We start from the raw sequence: 23891 nt of genomic DNA, 5'->3' as shown, positions 1-23891 counted from the left end.
CTTGAGAAATAAGTACAGAGGTAATAAAACTTGAATCGTAGCATTTTCATCTTCTACAAAACGAAGTCAGTGAAATTGAATCATTTTATGATGCAAATATATGAATAGGTTTGTTATGGTGCAACTGGGTTCTGTAACTAGTCCAAACTTCATTCCTAAGGAATTTCAACATTTTATATCAGCTAACTGATTCTACTGCCTGTATTGTCAGCCCACACCTAATTCACCACTAGCAAATGCACTGCACATATTGCAGGTAAAGAGGACGCTCAAGTACTTCATTGATAAACAATTGTCTCAGGATGCTTGGATATTACAGACCGTTCAGGGTTTTCGTCTAGATTTCTTTCATTCAGGTTCCTCATCAGGACAGACAGCTGTCTTTTTCCCAAACAGAGTGCGCTTTTATAGATTCAGAAATTGAAGAATTGCTGCAGAATAGCACATTGCGATGAGGGCCCTCGCGGTTTCTGCAGCAATATTTTTCTGGTTCAGAAGAAAGGTGGAGGTTACAGGTTGGTACTCAATTTAAAAAGATTTCAATCACTACATGGTTTACAAACATTTCAAGACGGATCTTTTGAAACAAGGAGACTGGATGGTCCATCTGGACCTGAAGGACGCCTAGCTATCCATTCCGATTTTTCCTCCACATCGGAGATTTCTGCAATTCCAGTGGAGAGACCGCTGGTACAAATATTTAGTCCTTCCTTTCGGACTTTCCTCGGCACTATGGTGTTTCACCTAAGTGCTGAAGCCAGTAATAGCCTATCTCAGAGAGCAAGGGGTTCGCATGATAGTGTATTTAGAAGATATACTGATCATGGCGCACACACCGGAGATTGTGGTGCAACATCTGCGCAGGACCATTGCTATGCTACAAGATCTCGGGTTTGTGGTCAACGAAGCCAAATCCGTACTGTGTCCATCACAACAGATAGACTTTCTGGGTTTTGTCATAAATTCACACACTGCTCAGTTGAGTCTTCCCCGTTCCAAACTTCGAGACATACAGAAGGAGCTACGCTCTCTGTTGTCCTAACGGACAGTCTCACTGAGAGTCATGCTAGAATAGTGGGTCTCCTAGCGTCATGGATTCAGGCGATCTTCCCAGGTCCCCTTCACCATCGAGCCCTTCAGAAATTAAAAATTCAACATCTACAGAAAGGCCTCTGGTACACGGACCTGGTTCCTCTGTCCTCAGAGGTACGAGAGGAGCTTCAGTGGTGGCTTGCACACGTGGAAGTGTGTAACGGTCGAGTCATTTTTGGCTCCCTTCCAGAAGTTGTCAGAGTCCGACGCCAGCCGCTGGGGAGAACGCTGCAGAAATATTTCCACAGGTGGGCGTTGGTTCCTTCCAGAACTAGATCTCCACATTAATTTTCTAGAGCTACTCACCGGCTCATTCGCGATCAGGACTGTCACCCAAAAAAGTTGTGTTGCATCCTACTACGGATGGACAACATATCGGCAGTACGTTACATCAACAAACTGGGAGGCACGAGATCCTCCATGTTGGTAGAGATAGCGAAGGACGTTTGGCACTATTGCCTAAGTCATCAGATATCAAAAAAGTTTTGTGTTGCATCCTACTACGGATGGACAACATATCGGCAGAACGTTACATCAACAAACTGGGAGGCACGAGATCCTCCATGTTGGTAGAGATAGCGAAGGACGTTTGGCACTATTGCCCAAGTCATCAGATATCAAAAAAGTTTTGTGTTGCATCCTACTACGGATGGACAACATATCGGCAGTACGTTACATCAACAAACTGGGAGGCACGAGATCCTCCATGTTGGTAGAGATAGAGAAGGACGTTTGGCACTATTGCCTAAGTCATCAGATATCGGTCATAGCAGAATATATTCCGGGCCAGTCGAACATGGTAGCGGACTGGCACTCATGACACCTCAAAAACTACAGTGATTGGCAGCTCCAGCCTAAAGAAGTTCAGTGGTTACATGCGATCTGGGGTCCATGCCAGATCGACCTCTTTGCGTCCCGGTTGAATCGGCAATTACCCCAGTTCTTCAGCTGGAGACCGGATCCGTTGGCTCTGGTGACGGATGCCTTCACTCGGGACTGGTCCAAGTCTCTGAATTATGCCTTTCCCCGTTCATATTGATCCCTCGGGTCTACACACAGATCTTGCGACAGATAGCGGAAGTAATCTTAATGACTTCCCTGTGGAAGTCGCAACCTTGGTTCCCAAGTCTTCTGGAGGTGAGCTGAGACTTCCAGAGGAAGATTCCAGGGTCCCAGATGTTACTCCAGGGCCCTCATGGAGAGATGCACCCAATGGTGGTGTTGGGGCAATTGTCCCAGATGGCCTGGAGACTTTCCGGCAGCGTTGGCAAATGCCAGGTTTTTCGGACCAAGCTTCAGCCTTCATCACCCAAGCTTGGGCTCCATCCACTAGGAAGAGATATACTTCAGCCTGGAAATGCTGGGTTCATTGGTGCGTGGAACAAAACGTGGATCCCGTGGGGGCGGGATTACCCTGCATTGTGAACTCTTTCACAGAAAGCTTCAGAGGGATTGGCATATCGTTCCGTTACGCTATCTCGGCGGGTCATTCTCAAATTGTCGGCAAACCTGTGGGTATGCATTCGCTCGTATGTAAACTTCTGAAGGGTATTAGAGTAGCGAATCCGCCCAAACCTAAGTATACTTCCTTATGGGATGTCTCTAGTTCTTTCCCTATTTAATGAATGGCCTCAGAATGACATGTTAAGGAAACAGATTTTGGCCAAATTGGCCATGCTTTTATGTCTTGAGGCAGGTAGACGTTCATCTGACGTCAAGGCTTTGGACGTTACAGGTAGAGTATATACTCTGGAGGGAGTTTCCTTTAACATTACTTCCAGAACCAAGACAATGTCTAGAAGTGTTGATTACCATGCCTTTCCTAGTAATGCTAAGCTGTGTGTAGTGCAATGTCTTAAGGCCTACGAGGAATGGTATAGCGCAATTATTGATTGCTTTGCAGAAACCCTACAGACTTGTTACTACAGCTACAATAGCTAGATGGCTAAAGTATGTTATGCAGGAGGTGGGTATTGATACCCAGGTGTTTGGGGCGCACTCTGTTCGTGGCGCCATGGCCTCGAAAAGTTTTATGTTTGGATATACTGTTCAGGACATAAAGCATTCTGTTGACTGGTCTTCAAAATCTTCCTTTAAACAGTTTTATTATAAGCCGGTGGGTGATATTTCCTCTGTAGTTTTTCAGCAGCGTTAAACTAGCATAATACGAAGCCTTCGGTCCTGTAATAGAATAAAAAATTAGCTAGCTATCGCGCCGAGAATTTTAAATTCTATTAAGGACACGGAGGCGAGTATTATCCCACCCGGTTATATTACAATGTAATAGTTATACAGCTAGGAGGGTTTTTGGGGTGTTCCAGAAGGACTAGGCGCACACCTGAGTAACCGCAACGTGTCAAGTAACATCAAGTAAACAGTATAGGCAAAAGGGCGGGCGGTAATCCCTCACAACCGCTCAAGGTTGGACCAAGGAGATCCACACAAATTGCAAAAACACAACGTAGCCCCTGCACTATATATGGTCGATATCTTCTTGGTAAATTTGGTCTTGGTTAAGCTAGTTAACTGCGCACATCAAAACTTTCATGGTAGGAGAACATTAGTGCAAATATAAAAGTTCAAAAGACGTAAAGTTCTTGGTGTTGTCCACCAGTTTAATGTTCCTCTGTACAGGCAATACTTGCAATATGTGCGGCACACGCATCTGGTTTAAAAAAGTGCGTGTTTATTTAAAAATATAAAGTTGGTCTATCTTTTGAGAGAGACAAAAACTTCTGCAAAGCTAAAATATTCTGAACTGGCAGCCAAACAACTGTGCTCAGCATTAAAGCAATACGTTGACACAGTTATGTACAGTTCAAATAACCTGTCCAAGCAGTTTTTTTTCCATAAACAATTATCTGAAGGCCTGTACAGAGGAACATTAAACTGGTGGACAACACCAAGAACTTTACGTCTTTTGAACTTTTATATTTGCACTAATGTTCTCCTACCATGAAAGTTTTGATGTGCGCAGTTAACTAGCTTAACCAAGACCAAATTTACCAAGAAGATATCGACCATATATAGTGCAGGGGCTACGTTGTGTTTTTGCATATAACAATGTAATGTTTTCCCCACCCGTGTGATTATCATCTGTCGCCAAACAGAAATTACAGGTTTCTATCTTTCATTCTTCCAGGTTCTGAGAAGTAAATGGACTAAATATGCTTCCTGTGGAGAAGAAGTTTCTTTCCGGTTGGCTGGTTCTTCCACGTTGGAAAATGTTATTGTTGGACTGGAGTTATTTCATGGACTTTAAAGTTCGAAGCAAAGGAAGAGGAGGATATCCGGTATTGACTAGCTTTTATGGGCTCTGACAGGATGCGATGAGTTGAATGCATCATGGGAAATATAGTTTGATATACAAGGTTAAATTTCATTGGCTGCTGTGTGTAGCAATTAAATGAAAGAGAAAGCGTAATCCTCGTCTCAGTGTCCTTAATAGAATTGAAAATTCTTGGCGCGATAGCTAGATAATTTTTTATTCTCTTCTACTTGATTCAGCATGGAAGAGCCAAAAACTCTGTTTTTGTTTGTGCATTTTTTTCTATTCGGTCACTCACAAGCCACAATTACTGCACTGGTTTGCACTGTTGTAGCACCTTGCAAATGTGCTTTTCTGGGTTCAGCTTATGACAAAATAAAACTATCTTGTCACGATTAGAGCTACGGTTATGGTCATTAATCATTACTAAGAGGAATGTCTGTTTCTTAAGATACTCAGGATTCTGGTTGATTAAAAAGGGGATTCCTAAATGTTAAGATAATTTATTTTACGAATGATTCCTTAAGAACCTCTATTTTCATTTAAGTACTTGTTTATCAGGCATTACAGCTTAGGTATCACTACCAGAGCAGAGAAACAAGGAGGAAGGTTGTGTTAAGACACAGTTCTATTGAAGTCTCGCTATCGCCACCTTCGCAGTCAAACTCTGAATTGTGTTCTATTTACAACAAGCCTATCAATGAAAGATCCAATACAAAAAGCAAAAATGACATTCTTGTAAATACACTTCTGCAGTGTAGGTAAATTTCATAGTTGCACATCCTACCCTAACCATAAAACAAAGGAATTGTTTATGAGATGTTATTGTTACATTTATAATTTAGCATTGACTCCGAAGAGAAGGCTAAAGTTTCAGTCATTCATTGAATCAACAGAAAACAGCTAAAATCAAGCGGATAGCCTCACAGTGATGATGTTTTAGGATGGTTTCTAAAACTACCTTTATTAAATGTGGGAAATATTCTCAATCTGGTAATGTGGAAAATTCAAAGCACGTGAATTTATAAATGATACCAATGCTGGGCAACTTCAGGAACAAGTAAGCAACTTTCTTTACCATTGGAGGATTGGAAGTGGAGATTTTTTACTTGCAATATGTGCGGCACACGCATCTGGTTTAAAAAAATGCGTGTTTATTTAAAAATATAAAGTTGGTCTATCTTTTGAGAGAGACAAAAACTTCTGCAAAGCTAAAATATTCTGAACTGGCAGCCAAACAACTGTGCTCAGCATTAAAGCAATACGTTGACACAGTTATGTACAGTTCAAATAACCTGTCCAAGCAGTTTTTTTTTCCATAAACAATTATCTGAAGACAGAGGATCTGGAGTCGCGGTGTTTGCAAAATATACTTAAACAGAATATTGTGCTTTCTTCTGAACATTATTGATAAATTAAAATGGTTTATGCTATGTGAGCAGCGTTCCGGAACACACTAATAATGTTATGTTAATTTAAGATGAAAGAATGCATAAGTAGACTAGGTTTATTTAAATACAGTAAATAGATCAGGACACTGGTATAATTGTCCTCCTGCCTCCGGTAGGAGGACAGCATCACTCACTTCATCTGTATCTTCCAGGAGCTGGAGAGCCTTCAGCACCAAACCTTCATCTTCAGAAAGGATGTACACATCCTGGATCCCAGACTCTAAGCTCTCTCCGGGCTGCAGGAAGAAGGACTTCTCCCCCTGTGGAGGAGAGAAAGCAAAGTTCAGTCTGCCAATCTGTAACAGCTTTGACCCCCACACCACCAACTCTTTCAAAGGATGGCCAAGACTGGCGAAATTTGTTAAAAAGGATCAGGGTCCTGTACACCACTGATATTCTGGTCAAAGGAATCCCACAAAACACCAACTTTAAACTTAGTGACTCCGGATTATCCCCTACATGGAGGTTAGAAATCCTTCAAATCCCCCCCACCCCCAGCCCAGCCTTCAGAGGGTGCTCTTGCTAATTGCCTTCATTCAGGTATGATCCTCTGCACATGCCACACGTTCATTAGATATTGATCTTGGCATCGTCCCACTTGAGGATTGAAAAACATTCTTGTGGAATTCACCAAAAGATAGCCAGTACTCAGAGTGGTGAATAGCAAAGAAGAGTTTATTCAGGATACAAACTCCTGTGACCTCAGCCACAGCCTCTCGAACTGTTGTCGCCTCAGAGTGTCCCCGGCGCTCGCCTTGAAACGCTGGTCGCGGTGACATTCTAAGTGATGTCACCACGAGCAGCACCATCACACGCAGAGCCGCCGGGGGGGGGGGGAACAGAAGAGGGAGATACCACACATCCCCCTTCCCTGCAGAAATTGAAAACATTAGATAAAACAATGAGCAGGAAGCAGAAATAGGAAAAACACTTGCATTAGGCAGAATGGCAATAGTCACATCATTACATATTGGTCAAAGTGCCTGGGAGGCCTGGTCACTCTCCTGTTGGGCCTGTGGCCTGGGTGAGAGACACCCGACGGCCTCCTGATGGCGCAACCACTATCCAGTCTTGGACCACTCTCCCCCTCCCTTGCACCTTCAGTGGCTTCTACTGGAGGGTGGTGCCTGACCACTCTCCCTAGGTTCCATATTTTCCCTTCTTGAGTTTTGACCGCATTCTTGAAAAGTTTGGTGATTTTGGTGGGGCTGCTGTACTCTGACCAGCTTGCCTTCCCTGTGGGAGCTTAGATTTTTATATTGTCGCCTACTCTGAACTCAACCTCCCGTGTGGCCTTGCGTTGGTCGTAACCTTCTTTCCTCACCTTCATGGCCTGTTCTTGTTTCCTCAGACTATCTTTTTCCTTGGTTCGGTCCGACCACCCCTTGTGCCACTCCATCCACCCTGGGGTAAGTTTTGTGTTGGGTGTCCTTGCGCGGAGCAATTCGAACGGGGTGACGCCCGTCGTCTGATGTGGCGTAAACCTGTTTGCCTCCAGCCGCCTCCACACCTCTTCTTTCCAACTTATGCCACTGGCTTTGGCCAGCTGGATGCTTTCCTTGATGGTTTTGTTAAAGCGTTCGACCATGCCATTGGTTTCTGGGTGGTATAATGCGCATCGCTTGTGTCTGATGCCTCTTTCTTCTAGGAAGTCTTCCATCTCTTTCGAGCATAGTTGCACTCCGTTGTCAGTGAGGATGTTGCTGGGGAGCCCCTCTCGGATAAATACCTCCTGTAAGAATCCGATGACAGTCTTTGTCGTGACTTCACTGACGAGTTTTATCTCTGGCCACCGAGAATACAAATCCACGAGCACCAAGATGTAAGGTGTCCGCAGCTCCCCAGACATCGGGCCCACGATGTCTAAAGCCAACTCGTCCCAAGGTCCTGACGGGGGCGGCCTACACACCATGGGTGGTGTCTGTTGCTTCAGGACCTTGTCGCTATTGCAACACGGGATGCACTCCCTGATTCTCCTTTCGGTGACCAGGTCCATGTTCGGCCACCAATAGCTCTCCCTGAGTCTTTGCTTGGTTTTGGTGATACCCAGGTGCCCTTCGTGAGCTATCTCGACCAGGTTGTCTCTCACAGTAGCTGGTGGCACGAGCCTTGTTCCCCCTGAACAGGCATCCGCCGACAATGGTTAACTCGTCCTTGACGGCCTGGAAAGGTCGTAGTTCTTCATCTCGTTTGTCGCCGTGCTTCCATCCATCCCTCACTCTTCTGCAAACTTCCTCCATAATCTTGTCCTCTTCCTGTGCCTTTCTCCACGTTTCTTCACCCAATGCCTTCTGGATGGTGCAGACATTCTCAACCATGTATCCTTCTTCATCTTCATCTGATTTTCCTCGCATTTCACTTGCTTCTACACCACTGACGAGTCTGGACAAGCAGTCAGCTGCAAGGTTCTGTGTTCCTGGGACATACTCGACATTGAATGTGTACTCCTGGAGGCTGACCACCCAACGCCTTATCCTACTGGAGATGGCATCCAAACCTTTTTTGCTGAACACTTCTACCAACGGTTTGTGGTCGGTTCGGAGGGTGAACTGCGTGCCCCACAGGAAGTCTCTGAATTTTCCTACTGCCCAGGATACTGCTAACGCCTCTTTTTCGATGACTGAGTAGTTGTTCTCAGATTTCTGGAGCAACCTTGAGGCAAAGGCTACGGTTTCTTCTCCTTCCGCGCCTTTCTGGGTGAGGACAGCTCCCAACCCTTTTGCACTTGCGTCAGTGGTGAGGATCGTTGCCCGGCCGGGCAGGTATGACTTCAAGCTAGGGGCTTCTGCAAGAGCTCTCCTTACATCTTCGAACTTGCTCTGGCATTCCTGGCTCCATTTGAATTCGTTTTCTTTTTTCAGCAATAGCCTGATGGCGTAAGTCCTGCCTGCTAAGTTTCTTATGAACTTTCCATAGAACTCCAACATCCCCATAAAAGATTTGATCTCGTCTTTGCTTCTGGGGGGTGACAGATTCACAATGGTGTTTTGCAGTTCGGCCTTGGGACATATGCCTTCCGTCGTTATCTTGTGACCCAGGAAATCCAACTCAGCACAGCTAAAAACACATTTGTTCTTCTTTACGGTAAGGCCTTGGGACAAAAACCTCCTCAGCACACATCTCAGTCTCTCATCATGCTCAACTTGGTTCCTTGCGAAGACCAGCACGTCATCCTGGTAACACATGACGCCTGGGATGCCTTTCAGGATGTTGCCCATGATTCTTTGGAATACGGCAGCCGCCGAGACTAGGCCGAAAGACATCCTCTTGAACTTTTAAGCGCCCATGGGTGTCACAAAAGCAGTGAGTTCCTGAGACTCCTCGTGAAGTTTTATCTGGAAATAGGCCGAGGTGAGATCTAGGGTGGAAAACACCTTGGCCCCCTCTAGCATGCTCATCATTTGGGTGATGTTCGGCAAGGGGTATCGGTCAACAACGACCTCTTTATTGAGTGCCCTCAAATCAATGCAGAGCCGGACTGACCCATCCTTCTTCTTCGCTGCAACGATGGGCGCCAACCATTCGGTCGCTTCCACAGGTTCGATCACCCCAGCCTTACACAGTTTCTCCAATTCGGATCTGACCTCCTCCTGAATGGCTATTTGGGAGTCTTCTAACTTTTGCCACAACGGGCTTGGCATTCACCTTCAATTTTATTTTATGACAGTAGTTCTTCAAACACCCAAGCCCTTCCCTGAACACCTCTTCAAATTCTTTGGTGATGTCAGACTCACATTCTTGTATCTCCTGTATCAAAATCTGGGGATTGCTGTTGGGATTGAGATACACCCCCAAACCCTTCTGAGCACGCCACCCCAAAATGTTGTCCCCTACAGTGGATACATATACTTTAGACACAGTAGACCTGTTCCTGTACTCAATTTTACTCAGAAAGTATCCTTTCATGGAGATGGGGCGCCCCGCATACCCTCCTGGCCTCAGGTCTAACCTCTTCAAGATTATCTTTCCTTTAGACACACGTGAGAACTCCTTGGCATTGATAATTGTAATTCTAGAACAGGAGTCAAACAATGCCTCTAGGTCAACCTCCCCTACTTTTATGGTGTCTTTTGGACTATCAACTTGATCTTCATCAACCTGTGCTGTAACTTCTGCACACATGGGGTTTCTGGGACCAGGCGCCTTCAACTCTTGTACTTGCACAACAAACTCGTCGCACAACACATTGGTTCTGTCTCTACTCTGTCTACTGGCACCCTGCCCACTCTTGCAATATTGTTTGAAATGGCCTTTCTTACCACACTTGTTACATGTGAATCTGAGGGCGGGACACTCCTTGTCGTTGGCAAGGTGCCCTTGTTTGCCACACCTGTAGCAGGTACCTTTGAACGATCCTCCTGGCCTGCCTTCCTTCTGTTCTTTGCCCACTGCCTTCTGACCCTTAACTACAGACACAGTCTCCCATTCGGACACCACCTCACTGACATTGGTCTTGTCATCGTTCTTTTTCTCCCCTGCATCTTGCTTAATCTCCTTGACGCACTGCAACATGTGCTCTACCTGCTTGGCTATGATGAGAACTTCTCTCAACGGCGGGTCATCCTTAAGCCATAGCTCTTCACGCACCCGCTCCATCCTGCAGGTCAAAACAAACTGGTCCCTAATTCTCTCCTCGCTCGCTCCCCCAAACTTGCACGTTGCAGCTAACTTCCTCAACTCAGACACAAAATCTTCTATAGATTCCCCATCCTTTTGTGCCCTCTTACCAAAGTGGTACCTCTCCATGATTGTACTGGTCTTGGGGAGGTAGTGTAAATCTAACTTCTTTAGACTAACTTCAAATTCATTCAGACCCCTTGCCTCCTGTGCCCCTAAATCTGGGAGATGGTCTAGGACTTCCTCTCCCTCTGCACCCAAGTAATAGGCCAGCAATGCAACCTTCCTTTCTAGTCCTAGGTTGGGCCCACACACAGTAGCGTAATTTAGGAATACTTTTTTCCATTTTTTCCACAGGATGGTGGGGTCACCTGGGCTGGTTAAGAAAAAGGGTGGAGGGGTCACACTTTGCATGCTTACTTTACAATAGACAGAGAGAAACTTTACCCTCCAAACGTGCACTATAAAACCTGCCCCTAGAAAATTCAATGCTTAACACAAAATGTTTCAAAATAGTTATGCTTTCTTGGTGCAGTCTGTAGGACAGCTCTCCCAGGGGGATTCAATTTTCCCCAATGTGCATGCTCTTCTACAACTGCTCCACGTGGGTTGAAAACGCCACCAATACTTCACAAGTGCAGGACAATTCACTGATAAACCACGGGTAGAGCACCTACATCCTCGTGCACATCACCCTTGTCGCTTCCAGTACAGTATTTTCACAGTGGAGACAGTGGACTGTTTACTTTCCTGAGATGCACACCACTACTCTACACCCTCATTGAATTGTAACCTGGATACGGCTACACAGAGATGGGGATGCAAAACACAAAACCAGAAACCTTCAGTGCATAAAGATGAGCACTATTCAGCACGAAACCCGTGCACAATCAAGGTTGTTATAAAGCTGTGCTCTCAAAAGTGTCACCACACCGAGTTGCTCTTCCTAATGCTTTTCCACTTCCCACGCCGCGCTGTCAGTTCAACCCACGGTCGTTTAGGAACGTGGCAAGATCTTCTGAATGAGGTGTACTGTCCCACTGCGCTCCTAGGCTCCTTTCTCCTCCCGCGTCGCGCTCCTAGAGGCCTCTAGGTGTTCCAGCACACGATCATTGAGGTCGCCTAAAAGCTCCTTACTCCCTCGCAGCGCCAGCCAGTTAACATCCAGCAGCAGCCCAAAGCGCTATGCTTCGTCTTCAGATGCGGTAGGGAATTCTGCACTACATCGACGCTAATTCACACTTCTCGCGCTGCCCTGAGGAGGGAGGTTTCACCAAGGGAGGTCAGTCTTCACACGCCCCTGTGGCGTCAACACACAACGCTGCCCTGTTGCTGATGAAAAGTGGCGCGCGGTGAAAGTCTCTGGTGAAGGGCTGGAAACTACGCGCCTGGCACTCGTTTACAGTTTAAGCTCCGTTAGCGCTATAATTTGCCGCTGGCAGGCTCCGACATGAACGGGAGGTACCTCCCCTCGTCAGCTGCCGATGTCGAAGCTCGCCACACGCACCGTGGGCGGAAGGTCTGGGGTCAGCGCGCAGGGTCACAAACAGGCGTACCTCTCCTCCAGGGTGTCAGTCACACGTTCTTCCCCGGGCATCTACAATCCCTCTGCCTTCCTTCGAGTGGGCAACACGTTCCTTCCTTGAGCTGCTTCACACTCCGCCAGCTCTTCGCGTCGCAGTCAGTTTCACATTGACCCGTTGCCTTTCCCAGTCGGCCGACTGTCTTTACTCGAGTCAGCTGCTGATCTTAATCTTTCCTTCCGACGGCTGCGCTCTTCTGGGCGTGTTGAGGTCACAAGAGGCTTTAACCCTCGTCGCCAGTGTGGAATTCACCAAAAGATAGCCAGTACTCAGAGTGGTGAATAGCAAAGAAGAGTTATTCAGGATACAAACTCCTGTGACCTCAGCCACAGCCTCTCGAACTGTTGTCGCCTCAGAGTGTCCCCGGCGCTCGCCTTGGAACGCTGGTCGCGGTGACATTCTAAGTGATGTCACCGCGAGCAGCACCATCACACGCAGAGCCGCCGGGGGGGGGGGAACAGAAGAGGGAGATACCACAATTCTTTCACACAAACAAACGAAAGTAAATTAAAATACCTCACATCAGTGTGAAGGGTCTTCACTAGGACCCCAACACAACTGGCAAAGGGGTAGTGTAGAGGGGCCTTCCAGTGATCCCCTCGACACATGCCTATCCGTTCTCCTTTCCCCATCCGCGAATTCTTGTGAGCAACAGAGCGGCTACGCTAGAAGAACTGCGTGCACCCACTCCCTACTTGAGTTTGCACAAATACAAAGGGCGGCAGGGAGGAGTCCAACTTAACTTTGGGTAACAGTTTCCCCACAACGCCCTAGGAGTTACACTGGAATGCAGAATAAATGGGGCATTAGGACGCATGCTTCTAAGTCTCTCCTTCAAATAAATGTAGCTGCTATTTAGATGGTCTGTGACTTCATCAGGACCCACAGCGTGCACTGGGAACGATGAAGGAGATTGTAGACAGATCTTTTGCAGCCATGAGAAATGCCCTTCCTTCCCGCTTTATAAAAACTAATACGTGAATAAATATACATCTAAGTCATAGATTGTGAACTAAGTGGGATATAATCTAAATTCTATCTGGGATAAGATTCCTCCCACATTTTGTGCAGAGAATATCCACCCGAAATAGGTAGAGCAGCAGCTACATTTTGAAGACAGGAAAGCAGGACTGGCTACAGAAAGATCTAGGACTACACCTGGACAACAGACACGGGTACAATGACAAGAATCCCTTACACTACCATAATACTCATCACCTTTAAACCTAAGAGAGTGCTTACAGTTTCTTAACTATCAAATATTACATAAGCATTGTTGTGGGGATGTCTCAATGCACATTTTTCGGTCCTTTTTACATTTCACCACATATTTTCTTAGGACTACTGTAGGCGGGATGGTGTTGAGGGCCAGGTGTCTCCTTTTGGACTAGTGCAATCTGCTCTGTACAGAGTTTAGCAGGGCAGATAACATCGCTGGCCTGGAGGACCTGCATTTGAGAGCACTATGGGTGGAAACCTGCTGCGTAAACAGCGGCACATGCCCCAGGATCTAACACCATGCAAAGAACTGTGGGTATGTCAGCTGCATGCTACTGGATGTGTTCTCTTGAAAATAAAGGTATTATAAAAAAGGAAATCCTAATAATTGGTCCGGACCACCTAACCAAACCAAACTGAACACTGACTGCCTCTTTCACCACAGCACTCTTCCTCGCTGCTGTTCCTTCACAGAAATCTCTTAACTTTGCAGCCCTTGATTAGCATTTTTTAGTGTCACACTAGGTTTGTGTGTCACAAAAACATTTGCGCAATGTGGTGGCTGTATGTAGCTGCACATATGCAGGGCTTTGGGAGGTGGTGGCATGTCAGTCAGGCTCGGCTGCTCTCCCTTCTTAGAGGTAAGAAAGAGTGCTATGACTGAAATACTGGATATGTGCACCTTCCGATCAGAATGGCCAACACTGCCAGAAGAGAACTAAAGAACAAGAATGCTTAGAATTAGAATTCAAATGATCCTCAAATGCAAAAATGGAACATTGATTTATTTAAGAGAAAATTTTCATATGCCAGGAAAGATGTCCAAAAACCAGGACTGTCCCAGTAAATTATGACGTGTGATCACCTTAGAAGGAGGGGTCTCTGACTACATGGACTAATGTTCATTTAGGGGAAGTGTTCCGCTCAATGTAACCATCAGCAGGGAATGCCTTCTCATGAAAACATAAAGCCGCCGCATCAGTCGCTCCACTAGCTCAAGTCAAGTCTTTCAAACAACAAGGGGAGAGGATGTGGCCTAATGACTAGGGTGGTCAACCTCGGAGCTGGGTTCGAGTCTCAGCAGGGACACTCAACATCCTGCGATTCTGTGTAAATTACTTTATCTCCACTGTGCCAATCTCAAATTAATGTATCCACCTGTAACGCAATTGGTGCTCATGTAAAGTGCTCTGATATCCTCGGATCTAGTTTGCGCTATATATAAAACTCCCCCCTCAAAAAGATGAAAGTAGGCCAAACCTTAACTTTTACATATTGCCTTAGCGTAGGGCCATGGCTGCCTACCCCATACCACGCCCTTGTTCAATCAAGACCGTTAAAAAAGCTTCAGTGCTGCAACAAGTAACCCGCTTTACTCAAACCTGTTAATAACACTACATCAATTTTCAAATGATGTTAGATAAAGGTGTCTTTGTATGCATAGGTTTGCACGTTCCTTAATTTGTGGAAAAATATACCTCCCTTGCTGCTATGCAACCTCCATTTCTGTTGGTATTCTCTGTAATACTTCCCATCCCGCTGAAAGAACACAAAGTAGGCGCCAGGTGGATGCAGGCCGTTAGTGTCACATATTTGCTATAATGGTGAAAATGTTTCTCAAAAACAATGCCTTGCCTGAGGTGACATCTAGAATGATATAGTAACTAGCACACTACTACCCCAAAAATCTCTACATTTCCCACACTAGCAACACAAATTACTCAAAATGTTTTCTATTACAGCCCTTAATATAATACCATCACACTGCAAGATATACTAAATTACTCCTTAGTAAAATCCAGTACATGAATTAATTTTCCCTTTGCAAAATCTTAATCACCCTAAAATCATACTAAGAACCCTGGATTCCCACTGATTTCCACTCTTTAGAAAATAAATGCCCTGCAGTTTACATGGCTACAAAAATGGAGGACAGTAAAATCCAACTTAGTAAAACGATAAGATTGAGGTGACAAAATAATCAAAAAGTTAAAATAGGAAATGCAAGTAGAAAGCACCTTAAGAGCATTCTTGAGCTGACAACACTCCTCCTAAATCTACGGAGTTCATTATTTTGATTTCCATTTTCAACAACAACAAAAAAATAACCTTTTATATTAAAGCGCAACCCTCTGGCTTCTAAAACACAAAATTGAGCAGCATGTTTCACTTAAGGTGGCAACTATGGACTCCACAAAAGTGCAATTGGCAAGGCAATTTACATAAACTTTCCAAACTTTCTTTGGGAAGTCAGATGCTGCCTAGCAGATTTCGATAAACTCAAATGAACACCAAAATCTGTAATAAACCACTTTCTTGTATAGGGTCTTGAGCTCAAAAATGTCCACGGACTCGTTAATTCTTGCCTTGGTGCCTACTCGAATCATGGGTTCACACTCTGCAACTCTGGGCAATAGCTTGCTTAATCTCCACTACAGCCCCACCGCGATGGGATGCCTTGTCTTCACCTTGGGGATGCCCAGTAGGGGTTATCTCGCAGGGAAAGCCAGGACGGGTTCCCAAAGCAAGCGCTAAGAGACCTGTTGGTGATTTGGCGCTATAAAAATCGAAATTAACATAACATAACATAACATATAATTAACCAAAGGATAAATTCTGGAATGTTAATGTTTGTGACTCAATAACAAAATTTCTCAATTCTTAAAGACATCTAAACTCCAGAATCGGACGGAGAATGTGGAACTGTATTATTTTGATGCCATGGAGACACTGACTTTCATAGTCATTACTTCAAAGGTCAGCAAGCCCTCTGGGCTAATGGTTCTGAAAGATGACCAGACGTGTGCAAGTCTGGTGTTGGGATATTATGATCTGCCTACTGATGCAGAAAATGTTTGATTACACCGCACAACAGTTTAAATCTACAGTTCAGCAAATACACAACACCAAAGTCTGAGCAGCCCGCACTTTTCACGCACTGCCATCTCGCTGCGCTACTCCTCCCCACATTCTTTTGGTACAGCAGACTGGTATTACCCAGAGCAAATAAAACAGAGCTCCCTACAGCTACCAACATGATCTGCTCCCGACAGAAGGTAAGCGTACCATCATGAGGCACGAGCACTGCCCAAACCTACCTTCACCACCTTCTTTTGACCGAGCTGTGGCTTGCCATCCCGTCCAACAGGGTCGAGAATCACACAGTACTTCCGGCTGTTGAGTGTGATGATATCTACAATGCCCTGCACCTCCTCATACACGTTAGGGATGTAGGCCTCTGCATCCTCCATTGTGACCAGCCACTCCTCCCCAGTGCGTCGAAGAGCAGTCTTGTCATCACGAAAGGTCTTGGTGGCCTGCAAATGTAGAGCTTTCTACAGGCAACATGGAAACAGTCAGTAACCTCACATTAACAATACTCATCAATACATATCTTTCTAATGGATCCTGTGGAGGATTATACCCTTTATAAGTAATTGTGATCAGCCACCATTTTTTGTTCACAAGACAGTGAAACCAGCCCCCCTGCCCCCCCCGCCCCAGCAACAGGGATATTCTACATCAGAGGGTGCTTCTGAGAGCGGTTTAAACTGTCTTTACTAGGGCCTGTGCACTTTGTTTTTTGGCCAGCAGAGGGAGTAAAATTTTATTCAAACAGTATTGCTAGATTTCAAGTTAGTGAGGCCTTTACCTGCAGAAGTCCAAAGTGTGGATTGAGCCGGTCTATCTCCTAGGAGATTCTGAACAGGAGAAGCAGCTTCCAACTCCCTGGCCAGCAAACCTTGTCTGAAGCCGCTGGGACCTTAAATGGTCTGCTAGTGGTTGGTACATGTGTACACTGATTGGTAGTTGTATCTGGTGTTTCTATTGGATTAGGGTTAATGTCCTCATTGGTTGGGTATTTGAGGGTTCCGCTTGTTTCTGGGTCTGCGATTCAATCATTGTAGGGTTGGGACAAGGGCTAGGGTCAGACCTTCAATTGGAAGTAGCGATTAGGGCTTCTGGTGTGATTGGTTGCTGGACTAGTTGTGGGACTACTGGTACGGCTAGGGCCTTTATTGGACGTAGAGATCAGGGTTTTTGAACTAATTGGGTGCTTGGACTACGGATAAGATTGGTTGTAAGGTCCTGGTCTATTGGTTCTAGATTTTAGGGTTAGTATTGTGATTGGATAGTGTTAGGGCATTACACATGACCCACATGCTACACCACCTCCACTGACTCATACTCCGTCCGCCTTAAACACACGCAAAAAATATAAGCAACATGCCACACCTCACAACTTTGCTTCCCCAAGTCTACTTCACAACAATGTTACGCCACAAAAGCAACACAGCACTCCAACTCACTTTCAAACACCATCTCCAACACATACACACAGACCCATCCAAATGCCTTCTTAGTATGCTGGATGAGGAACACGATACATTACAGCTAAACGATTGCTATCCTAATACAGCTAATACCAGCACTAAAAACACATCTGCTACAAACCCACACAATACTGATCACTCTTCCACAAAACAAAGTCCCACTATCACCAAAGGCCACTCACTAAACGGTCTACTAATAAATGTTCGGTCCCTCTCTAAAAAACAAGCATCACATTTACGACCTTCTCACCGATGCAAAACCAGACATACTATTCATAACCGAAATATTGATTGAGAGAGGATATGGATCTAGTCCTGCATGAAGCCATTCCTCTAGGCTATCAAACTATCACCCAAAATCGTATAACCAAAAAAGAAGGTGGTCTAGCAGTTGTATTCAGGCAAACAATACATATCACTAAAAGTGACATCTCCATAAAGAATTGTGAGGCTCTTCTAACAAGATGCAATCCTACACCGTCTTCCCCCTGTAACTTCCTGCTCCTTTACAGACCTTCACCTTGCAAGGCAACATTCCCAGACGCACTTCACTTCAACCTATGCGTTCTGGGTGACCTTAACATTTGGTTTGAAAAACCCAATATGACCCATCCAAAAATATTCACCAGCCTGGCAAGAAAATGCGTGCCAGTTGATCATTGGTTGTGCTAATCCAGACAGTGCACGTGCCCCGGCATAGAATTTTCCTGCTGCACGTACCTTTTTCTGACAATGGGCGGGCTACCTGATTTTTCACTGGGCGATTTTGCCCATTACCCCAGTGAGCTGGCGCTTGGACTGAGGCATCTGGAAATACCTCTTTGATCCGCGTAAACTAGGTGGATGCTGGAGGAAGCGGAGGTGGCGCTGTTGAGCCCTCTTGACCTGTTGAGCCGTCGAGCACTACGGTAGCGGCGGATGCAAGCTGCGAGCGCTGAGGTGCAAAAGACCCGGTGAGGAGCCGTAGAGGAGCGCCGTGAGGTGCCTGAGCCAGAGTCTGAGCTCAAATCGGAGCAGGGGCTGGGGTAGAGCTGAACTGAGCTTGAGCCTTGAGCCGGAGACCGGAGACCTAGTCGCTCGCACACAGGCAGAACCTAAAATCCACGAAGGAACAGTAGCAGCCTCCAGCGGCATCCTGCGCAACTAAAGCGTCCAAGCGGTTAAAAGCGGTGAGGAGCGGCCGGGGAGCTGAGCGGCAGAGGCGGTGTGCGGCAGAGGCATCATCAGCTGTGTGTGGCTAAAGAGGAGAGCGGAGTGGCTGTGAGCGGTCAGAGTGTGTAACAGAGCTTGTCCGCGGTCACAGCCACAGCCACAGCTCGGACCAGACCCGCCTAGCTCACCATCTCTCCTTTTCGGTTAACACCCTCCGCTACTGCCACCCCCAATATCTCCCCTCATGCATAGGATTAAGCACATGATTAAGTGGCAGTCTGCAGTAGTCTTGAGGCAGCTTCACCCGGCCCGCCTCTCCCATTGATCAACCAGGCTAAACTAACAGCGATAATTAAATTAGTCTTACTCAAACAGGCCAACTGACCTCAGACCACTGAATTCTGAACAGAGCACATATTGTATAAGCAGGAGACGCTCCCTCCAGGCAGAGGTAGAGGCAGGCCGGTCTTGGGGAAAAAACAAAAACAATCCCTCTACAGCCCAAAGGACCCACAGGGCAGCAAAAGGACCCGACGTCTAGCCTTTTTGGAACAATGAGGTCTGGGAGGACACGAAGGAATCCACCACAACCCACGAAACGGAAATCCAAAATTAAAACATCCATCAGTAATTCGGAGGATAATGTAGTTAATTCTCCTACCACCTCATTAATACCACCAATCTATTCGATATTTGGCTCTATGACCCCCACTGGCAAATCCTCATTTTTGAAAGACCCCGTAACAGCAATCTACACAATACCAGCAACCTCAAACGGACTTCAAAAACCACTGACACAGAGCAAAGTAATCACGCAGTCGGCAGTCGTACTGACTCCCCAACCCCGTCTAAACATTAACTTGGCAAAGGGCACCGGAATAGAAGAACTAGGCAAGCGTATCCAAATAGCCCAAGGGGCCTGTAGGCTGAACAGCCTGGGGAACAATAAGTATTACATTACTTCTGCCCACCACAAAGTCATGTTTAATGTAGAAACGGCCATACTCTGAATGAGGAGTGAAAATCCCCCAGCAGAAGCAGCACAACAAATAATAGATCTAAAGACTAAGCAAAAGAAGTCAATAAAAACAAAAACTGGTGAACTAACAGAAGAACAAAAATCAACAGGGGTCAAGCCCCCTGATAAGCTTAATAGCCACGGGTTGCCTGAAAAAGAACATCCTGAACAGGATTGGATAAAAAAAAAACAAAAAAAAAAAAACCACCAACAAGTCTTAACCAAATGGCAGAAAAAACGTGCAAGAAAAAACAGAAACCAACAATCATACCGCATACCTGCCAACAAGCAGGCCTTGATCAATTACCCAATCTTTAACTTTCCTAAAACTTTATTTAAACCCAAAACTGAAACAGAAGAGTGTGTACATCAGTTAACCACAATGGCCAAGAACCCAAGAAAACCTCAGATTCACAGCACTAATGAGGAAGAACATCAGCCTACCACCACGGAAGCATATCTCCTAGAGATAGCCCACGCGTCAAGTTCAAATACACCAATACGTACAGAGGAGATAGTCCATGCGTCCAGTTCAAACACATCAACAGGCATAGAGGAATCCAACAATGTTGAATACGCAACTCAATCCATAGTATCAAGTAGTGCAGACTTGAGCCTTGAGAGTGCCGATTAGGACTTCACACAATCAAACAGAATTCTAGGGAGCCCACAGGTCCAATCAAAAAATAATGGGAACAAACCACGACAAAAAGTCTGTATTTCTCAGCCAGATCACAAACAGCCCACAAGCGACCAGGAGCACAGTAGGTGCGAGTCGGGCAAGCAGGGATGCCAAAGGGTGGTCACCAAAGCCGCCGATAATAAACAAAGTATCTCTCATCCTGCATACAACGTTTAGCCCCATTACCACTCTTAACAAAAGGGATACAAAAAATGTTAGGCAAGTCACAGCAAAAGCCGACAAGAGCACGCAAGATCAATTACAAGTCAAGATAATCATGGACCAGGATGTTCAACAACAAAGCGGAGGACCGGAAACCGAAATAAGGACAGGTCCACATTATGCGATCATTATCAACGAACACGCTTAAAATCTTGGGCTGTGTGGTCAAAAAAGAGAAAGTCTGAAAGCAAAGGCCAAAACAAACAAGCCACCTGAGCAACCAGGGAAGGATGACAATAGGTATAAAGCAAAAAACACACCCAACGATGTAAAGGATAATTGAAGTAATAAAACAACGAGATCTCGGACAAACTACCATGTACAGTTCATCCCTGAGCAACCTCATGACACGAAATTTATAACAAAGGGAAGGATTCTCTTCATTCCCAACTATAAAACACAAGGCCCACAAGACTACTTAAAGCGAGAACATATCCTACATTTGACGTCCAAAATCCCCAGCCTTAATCACATAACATCCGATGACCTACTAACAATAAAATTCATCAACCTTGGTAACAATACAGCAAAGGAAGGCACCCTTACAACCTGGAGGAATGCGGAAATAGTCAAGGAGATACTCCATGAAACCATAAAATTTGATGAGTGGGGAATCTCCCTCAAAGAAGAGGTAACACCAGGTTATCGTCCCCCTTCTAATGAAGCTCGCCAAAAAAGAAAATAACACACAGGTAAGTCAACCTACATATTCGATACTGCAAGGTGCCAGGGGTGAGGAATCCTCCAAAACCGAACAGCCGCACTGACTAAAGCAAGGCATAAATGAAGACTGAAACAACACCCAGGTGCGCAGAACAGATCAAAGCCCAGTAACAGTTCTTTCTTGGAACATCGCCGGTGCAAAAGATATCTTAAGCAACAAAAGAAAAATGGATACCTATGATATCATTGCGCTGCAGGAAACATGGTTAACAGCTCCAATCGATGTTCCAGGCAGAATATGCTTCCATGTCAGTGCAACTCGAACTCGGCGTAACGGGCGAGCAAAGGGGGGTCTGTTGGTTTACATCACCACAGCATTAAACATCAAGTCCTCCCAATTAGACGCTTCCACCGCAGATATGCAAATTATCAAACTGGAAATGGGACCACAGGCAGGCATTGGAATTATTATACTCAATATATATACTCATCCAAAAATCAAAGTAAAAAAAGAGCTATTTAAAAAAGTTAGTAACGTTATATCAGGATTCCGCCTCGAACAACCAACTTGGGAGATAATCCTCACAGGCGATTTTAAAGCCAACCTATTACATCCCCAGGAAGACGATGATAACATCAGCACCGCCAACGAACTCTGGGCCGTCGAAACACAGGAGATCCCGTGTGCCAAGAAGATGGACAAAGTGGGCCGGCAGCTGATGTGGGAGCTTGAGCAGCAGGGGATGCGAGTGCTAAATGGGAGAACAAAACAGGATAGACCTCCCTCTAGTACCTACACCGGTCCCAGTTCAAGCACAATCCTGGATTACACCATAGTCTCACTTCCTCTCCTTGGATTAATTAAAAAGTTCCAAATCTTATGCTCCCCAGATAGCGATCACTCGGTGCAGCATATCGAAATTAAATTAACATCGCCCAAAGATCTAAAAGCCCCAATACTAGCGGGGGAAACGTCAACAATTAACTTGAAACGCTTAAGGTGGACGAGCAACTGTTAAAGCAAAAATATTCATTAATAGGGACAAGAAGAAGGGCACATTCAAGGTTTCAAAAGAAAGTGGCTTTATTGCCAATAAAGCTGCAGCTGAGACAATTTGCAGGAGTGCAAAGTGATCTGGTGTTACAGAAAGAAATCAGTCTTTATATACCTTCACAGACTCTTGGCTTGTTATTAATTAACTATTACATCATGGTGTGACCATGCTAGAATTAGGTCCACGTGTACATTACAGTATCAAGGTGCATTTCAGAAATATGTCTACGTTCACAATTTACATTATTTGCGACACATCTGACCATGCAGCTACAGGTTAATCTTTAAACCACCATCTCCTGACTTTCAGCCTTGCCTTGGCCGGTTATCTTGAAATGTCAATGTGCAATGTTGATCTACTATCAGCAGAGGCCCGTGTTTTCTGCTTTCCCACACAAATGACGCACTTGCTATCTATGCTATCTGTGCTGAACAAACAATTCACCTCTTCACTTAACGGGGCATGGGCAGGCCAAACTGGTCACGTCCTAGGTCAGCGAACGATTCCTGGAAAGGGCTCGCTGAACTGACTGAACTGACTCTGTACATAGGTGAACGGCTAGTGAATCATTAAACAACTTGGAGCTACAGCAGAATGGGCACGTTCATGTTCACTTGTCATTCTTTTCTGGTTTCAGCTGAATTTCAGACAACTTAATTTAACCCTCTGTGCACCAGCTGTGCACCATGGAGCAACATTTCATTATGACTGGTGGGCTCATTTTATTTGCAAGCAGGTTAAAAGACAGAAATTAATATAAACTACGGTTCAATTTTAATATTTTCTTTCAACAAAGGGCCAACTAATTTTTCATCTTTTACAAATGGACCCTTTGAACCTCAGTTTAAAATAATTTCATCACGCAGCATATCACAATTTAATAATTATATTGTTCATTCTTATCATTGTCAGAAATGTCTATGTTCATTAACTCAGTAGTGACTGTTTGCATCAGCATTCTTTCTTTTTCCTTTAATTTCCTCACTTGGCATTTTGTCAGCTGTCCCAATAGTTGACAGCACCTTGGCAGGCAATTAACTAATAGACAACAGCCTATTATTAGTAGGAAAATTGTTATGAACACCATTCCTATCTTCCAACCCCATGCACTCAACCAACTCCAAAGTGAACCTCTTATATCCCATGTACCAGAATCCTGATGTGCTTCTACACCTATATGATGTAATCTTTTTATTGCTTCCCTGACAGTAACAGAGGAGTCCGGGACATAGGTGCAACAGGACGCCCCTATAATTGCACAGACTCCTCCCCTTTCTGCTAGCATCATGTCGAGAATCATTCTATTTTGTAACGAAACTAATCTCACAGCTTGAAGCTCTACTGTAATATTTTCAAGTATACTTGTTGTTTCATTTATTGTTGCTTCTAGTAGCCTGGATAATCTACGTATATCCCTGGAGTTGATAGCTGGACTAATCCATGGTATCACTCCTTTAAATATGTCACCCGCTATCTGTGATGCTGTATCTCTTTGATCCACATCCACACTTCTCCTGCCTCGCCGTGGTGCATGTC

At 45.2% G+C, this 23891-nt stretch overlaps 1 protein-coding gene across 1 annotated transcript in view; it reads right to left on the bottom strand.

Annotated features, from left to right (window-relative positions):
• The window catches only part of LOC147703771 (major vault protein-like), a 274496-nt gene that overhangs the window by 121364 nt on the left and 129241 nt on the right, over positions 1-23891 (bottom strand). The window contains exons 7-8 of the mRNA XM_086932120.1: positions 16328-16564; positions 5946-6071 (exon numbers count right to left, since the gene is read on the bottom strand). Of these exons, the coding sequence (XP_086788246.1) occupies positions 5946-6071; positions 16328-16564 (363 nt within the window). The remainder of the gene's footprint in view (positions 1-5945; positions 6072-16327; positions 16565-23891) is intronic.

This window comes from Lissotriton vulgaris, chromosome 7, assembly GCF_964263255.1.
Source record: "Lissotriton vulgaris chromosome 7, aLisVul1.2, whole genome shotgun sequence".
NCBI classification, from domain to species: Eukaryota; Metazoa; Chordata; class Amphibia; order Caudata; family Salamandridae; genus Lissotriton; species Lissotriton vulgaris.
The sequence above is the reverse complement of the archived record's forward strand: the minus strand, read 5'-3'. Positions and strand labels throughout refer to the sequence as shown.